General features: G+C 40.9%; 1 protein-coding gene across 1 annotated transcript; it reads left to right on the top strand.

Moving 5' to 3' along the window:
• The first annotated feature begins 228 nt into the window (after window positions 1–228).
• On the top strand, window positions 229–5311 carry LOC122654922 (mitogen-activated protein kinase kinase 9-like). The gene is made up of 4 exons (XM_043849178.1): window positions 229–1168; window positions 1322–1389; window positions 4040–4119; window positions 5245–5311. Exons 1-4 carry the CDS (start codon window positions 229–231, stop codon window positions 5309–5311), a joined length of 1155 nt encoding a protein of 384 aa, XP_043705113.1.
• Window positions 5312–6098: the final 787 nt, after the last annotated feature.

The raw sequence follows: 6098 nt of genomic DNA, 5'->3' as shown, positions 1-6098 counted from the left end.
AGGTCTACTAGGATTCCAATTCCTAGTTGGTGTCTATCCCTTATTTTATCTACTTACTTCTGTTTCATCTCAAGCCTGGATACCACGTACTTTCTTCCTTCGTCGACGAGCCTTGTCCTCCCTTATATAACATTTTAGGGTACACTCACCTCAGTCACTCACTCTCCCGCTACTGCATTGCAATCTGCTTGGCTCCTTTCCTTGCTTTCCATAATTTCCATCGAGACAATGGAAGTAGTAAGACAACGCCGGAATCACAATCTCCGCCTCTTCTTGCCCGACTCCTCCACCCAATGCCGCCCTCATTTCCCACTACCATTTCCCCCAACTTCCTCCTTCTCCGCCACCACCATATCCCAGCAAGAAGTCGATTGTCTCTCCGACCTGGAGAAACTCAAAGTGCTGGGCCATGGCAATGGCGGCACTGTCTACCAAGTCCGCCACAACCACACCTCCAACATCTACGCTCTCAAAGTCATTCGTGGAAACTCCGACACCACCGTCCATCAGCAGATCTTAAATGAGATGGAGATCCTACGCCATACAGACTCTCCCTTCATCGTCCGATGCAACGGTATTTTCCATGATCCCTCAGGCGACACCTCGATCCTCATGGAGTACATGGACGGTGGCACACTCGATTCTCTCCTCAAATCCCATGGAACCCTATCGGAGCTCTCACTGTCCTCCATCGCTCGCCAAGTCCTCAACGGTCTCGAATACCTTCACTCCCAAAAGATCGTCCACAGGGACATTAAGCCTTCGAATCTTCTTGTGAATCAGAAGATGGAAGTCAAGATTGCAGACTTCGGTTTGAGCAAGATGATGTCCCATAATAATACGCTTCAACGCTGCGATTCCTTTGTGGGTACATGTGCGTACATGAGCCCTGAGAGACTGGATCAATGCACCTACGACGGTTACGCTGCTGATATATGGAGTTTCGGACTTACCCTAATGGAGCTCTACGTGGGTCATTTCCCCTTGCTCTCTATTGACCAGAGATCCGACATGTTCACGCTTATGTACGCCGTTTGTTTTGAAGAACCACCGAGCCTGCCGGAAAGTGCTTCCGAGGAGTTTCAGAGCTTCATCAACTGTTGTTTGCAGAAGGATTCCAGTAAGAGATGGACAGTTTCACAGCTCTTGTCACATCCTTTTATAGCCAGTAAGGATTCCAGTAATGTTCGTAGGTAGAACATCAAGTTTTTTGTTCGACTCGTCCAGGAATGCTTGAACCTGAATCTTGTAAATAATTTTACTTTAATATGATTCCTTAGTTTACCTGCTTTAACATATTTTTTTTTATCGCTAACGATGGGGGATCTGAAAATTGATCATGGAAAATCCTCATTAGAGTTAACAAGGCTCGAAGAAGGAAGTAACCTGGTACGTGGGGATCAAAATATATTATCAACATGAAACATCTATTGATATCTACCATGAAATCATCATGAAAAGTGAAGAAAAGCATGACATCACCATGAAGGAAACCTTAATTAGCCATGCAAAACCTATACTGGAGATGCAGGAGAAAACAAACTAATAGAACAGTGAGAGGGGAATCTTCACGTACGTGAGCGTAGTATGTGATCGATTCACAGCCGTTCAGATGGAATTTAATCTGTGAAAATATTCCATCTAAACGACTGTGAGTTGTTCACATACGTACGTGAAGATTCACCGGACTCAATAGAACATGGCATTCATGATTTGAGTAATACACTAAAATCGATTTATACATGGGTATATGACTACCTAAAAAGATAGGGTCACACACCCCCCTTTGGGTATGCAAAACAAGCAAAAAAGAACTCGACAAACCAATATGTAAACCTCCAAAGACAAGGTTGAAACCTTACCTTATTGAAAAACTAGGAAAATAATGTTTGGAGGCCACTCTTGACTCAGTAGATAAGCATCAACTCGGATTCCGACTATCCACCACTTATGGTAATTAACACGTACACTTACTTTATTCAACTGACTCTAGTCGAGGAAAAACTCGATATACTAAGAGATTTTTTTAAAAGAATCCCCCTCAACATAAGAGGACTTGCATTTATATATTCCATGAAGTCTACCACTCTCTTAATTAACATGTTTTAGAGTTCCATAACCCATCCTAAACCATCCATATGAGTTGGTTGCTCATCTATGGTGTCAATGAATGTCATCACTCATAACCATTGTGATTTGAGCGCGCATACAACCATGCTTATCGTGTCCTAGAGTCATCTTAGGAGCCAAGGAATGAACCTAGATGGGTTCATCATGGCCTCCAAGAACGGTTAGGACTCGCATTGACAACGAGCTTCATAAGCGTCTATGTCGATTTCAGTCCTATATTGGTTGAACAAAATCTTCATTTTGTCGATGGACCTTCTTGACAAACAAACCTCCAAGAACTGTTAGCACTCACATCGACATCGAGCTTCACAAGTGCCAGTGTTGATTTCAGCCCTATATTGGTCGAACAAAATCTTCATTTTATCGATGGACCTTCTTGATATACCGACATATTCAAAGAATTGTTCGACACTCATCGTGAAGCCATTCAACAGATTAATCTGTCGACCAACATCATATAGATATTGAATCCCGGAGTTTTTTTATCGATTCTTCTCAATATGCCACTAGTGTCGCTTTGACTGGTTCAACTTTTGTATAGGGCCAGTTCCAACTGCGATTGAGCTAGGCAAGGCCTATGCAGTATATATCTAGGACCTTGGATTTTGATTCTAGTTTTTGTTGTTTATATGGTTTTTCTAAGTTTTTTTTTTCTGTTGTAGATCGTTGCTTTTATGATGAGGTTGTCTTTTATTCCTTTTCAACCCATGTTTAGCCTTAGGTTTTGTTTTGTTTTGTTGTTATCTGCTCTACAAAGTGGGTAAGTTTGTAAGTTTGTTGTTCATGTCATGTTGCATTCTATAAGTAGGTTTCGTGCATTGTAGTTAGTGTTTGGATATTGTTTAGGGCTAGTATGTGTTCTCTTTTGGTTTTTTTTTCATAGGTATGTTTTTGTGTCGTTTAATATCTACCATGATTTTTTTAACGGTCATGCATATAGTTTTAGGGTTAGTGCACATGCATCATGATATGGATCTTTATCTCCTTCAGTTTCTTGCTCGGCCAGTTCCTTAGCTCATCTAACAAGGGGAATTGAAATGACCATCCTATCCCTATCCAAACACTCTACCCTGAGGGGATTTTACTCCTATCCATTTCCAGAGCCATTATTTCTTATTATTTCCTCCTCTAGAATGTGACACGTGACTATCTTAAATCTAACGATCCTAAATCATTCTCTTACTTGTAAGTAGTTAACTAACTATGGTTACCCCAACTCCAACCCCAACCCTATCTCATCGCCTCTCCGATGATGGACACGTGGATTATATTCATCCAACGGCTCATTTTGAAAGAGCAATTGCACTTCCAAAAAACTCTGCATTAATTCTCTCTCCTCTCTCCTCTCCTTCCCGCTCTCGTCTCTCTCCTCTCTTCACTTTTTCCTGAAATCGAAGAAACCTCCGGCAAGCGAAGGCCGATCTGTTGCAGTCAGGTTTGGTCTGCAACCTCCGGCGAAGGCGGCGAAGGCTAGTCACCTTGGGATTCAACCTCCGGTCCCCACTTTTTCCCGCTATTCTCTCTCCTCTCTACCTCTGCAACCTCAGGCGAAGGCGCTCTCTCGGTGAAACCCTTACCCTAACTCCTCTCGGATTGCGGGAAAAAGTGCCGGAGCAACCTCGTTGTGCCGCTACCACTCCTCCCAGTCTCAGACGCGAAGGCGAAGGTGGTCAATTCACTCAGGTTCGAGCCACTCTCTCACTCCTCTTTCTCTCTCTGTGTTTTGGTTTCTTTGATGTTTGTTTAAAGAAGAAAATCAATCGGAAAAGCATTAGTTCATCCAAGCCAAGAACATCTGCGGATCCAAGCTAGGACTGTATTTGTGTATTCAAAATCGAGCTTGCTGGCTGTTAACAATGGTGCTTTCACCCTTTCATCCACAGTTATGTTTCATATTTTCTCTATATAGAATGCTTCATCTGTTGTAATCAATGATGGCACCAGATCTGCAAAAATGCAGGATGTGGGTGTGAAGCTGCAAATTGTGAGGTTTGTGTTTTTTTTTCTCCGTAAAATTCTGCAATAATAAAAAATGGTGAAATTTAATTTGTTTTTAGTGCATGTCTGATTTTGTTAGGTTTATGATTTTTTGTTTTTTTTGTTTATCTTTCATTACATTTAATTTCTTCGGAGGTGGCTCTTTACCCTACGGTTTGGAGGTTTCCTGATCATGATCGATCAGTGATCATCCTAGATTCTGCAGGACGAAGAGAGGGTGGTCATTCTGATCATGAGATTCTTGTTAAAATTATTTTTTTTTTAATCAAAATTAAAGGCAAAACAGGCTGATTTCTTTGAAGCTTGAGAACCCCTTACCTTGGAGTCTTGGAGATATCCCATACCCTTCTGAGTTCTGAATTCTGAAGCTTAAGAACCCCTTACCCTGATCCTTAGCTCCAAGGCTTGCCTACCCCAGAGACCCACCCACATTTTGTGTCCTTGGGTTTTCAGTTTTATCATCAATAAGATCTACTGGGTGTAACCCCAGTTGTTCTTCCATTTTGAGCCAAGGGAAATTTAAAGCTGACCAACCAAAGATTAATGGAGAGAGCCACTATTTTATTTGACAGCCTCACCAAGAGAAATATTGGCATAAGTCTATTTTTCTAGATTTTATAGTTTGACATTAGATTTTTTTGGATTGATTGCTCCTTAACTAACATGGATTATGCAAATATATGAGTCTTTAGCTCAAAAGGAAGAGCACCTGGGATTGTTCCCAGGAGATGATGGCCCGAGTCCATCAAGACTCTCATGTATGATTCAGTAGGTTCTTTATTTACTGCTATTGGATTTCTCTTTAAATCTGAGTTCTTGATGATGGTGGTGAGACTATTTACATGTACTCCTAGTTTAGCCTCTTTTAGTGTGTTACTCAAGAATTCACTCAGCTTTGGGGTCGGTGATCCTATAAATCATCTATTCACTGTTTCAGGTATTATGAGTGCACTAGGTTTTGGGTTTCTTTTATAGATTTTTCTTTGTACTATTGGAATAAGTTTCTGTCATTCCTTTTGGTTTTCTTGGTGAATAAGATCTCTCAAAATGAAACTAGCTTGATCAGGTGTCTTAAGCTAATGCGAACCATTTTCGGGTCTTTGATGGCACTTGTAGGAGGATTAATGAGCTCAAGGGGAAGAAGATGAGCAGCCTTGTGCTGGTCAATAGCTTCAATCTTTGAAAATAATCAACACCAACAACAAAAAGAATTTAAAAAAAAATAATAATAAAGACAAGGACATTTCAACATTGCATGCTAGATAGCCATAGCTGGTAATATCATATCTATTTAGCAGTATGAGTCCTGATGGATTTGAACCATCATACCCTGGAATTCCCAGGTGCTCTACCATTTTGAGCTAAGGACTCACCATCCAATCATTAATTGATTGTGATCAAATGTGAGGGAAACTAAGTATCAACCAAATGATAATGACATGCATGATGGATTTTTAGAAACAAAATGAACTAAACTGGTTCAGTTATCCATTGAAGATTACAAATTCTGAGATCAGATGGGCATATTTTAATTCAGTTATCCATTACATTCTTCAATTCCACTGTTGCTTAAACTCTTGATAAAACGAAGCAGTCCATGAGAGAGTTGTAATGGTGAATGCCATTGGGAGACCATAAATCACATGTCTCCTGCATCATAGTATCCCCCAACCAGGCCCACCTGAATTGAAACAACTCAAGGAAGCCTAGATTTTTGGGAGAGAGAGTTAATCACATTAGCTTTATTGCCATCTTCAAGGCCAGAGTCTCCTATCCAAGGAAGCCTAGGTTTTTTAGGGAGCTTCCCTGACCTCTGTGCCTCCAAGAATATAATTGATTTAGTGAGTGCCTCCTTGTAGTTGAAATCACCATTGACAACACTACAAACAATAACCCATTGAACAGAGTCAACCAGGTCACAATAATGGTAGTTGATGCTCTTAGAATAAGCATGCTCCTACTAATTATGC

The sequence above is a fragment of the Telopea speciosissima genome, chromosome 3 (genome assembly GCF_018873765.1).
Source record: "Telopea speciosissima isolate NSW1024214 ecotype Mountain lineage chromosome 3, Tspe_v1, whole genome shotgun sequence".
Lineage (NCBI taxonomy): Eukaryota > Viridiplantae > Streptophyta > Magnoliopsida > Proteales > Proteaceae > Telopea > Telopea speciosissima.
This window is presented reverse-complemented; position numbering and strand designations above follow the sequence as displayed.

Bases quoted from the DNA above. Each gene is read 5' to 3' on its own strand.
- LOC122654922 (XM_043849178.1), top strand. From the start codon at position 229: ATGGAAGTAGTAAGACAACGCCGGAATCACAATCTCCGCCTCTTCTTG. The intron at 1,169-1,321 runs GTAAGGATTCCA...CGCTAACGATGG, and splicing joins GTCACATCCTTTTATAGCCA to GGGATCTGAAAATTGATCAT. The intron at 1,390-4,039 runs GTACGTGGGGAT...TTCTCTATATAG, and splicing joins TCGAAGAAGGAAGTAACCTG to AATGCTTCATCTGTTGTAAT.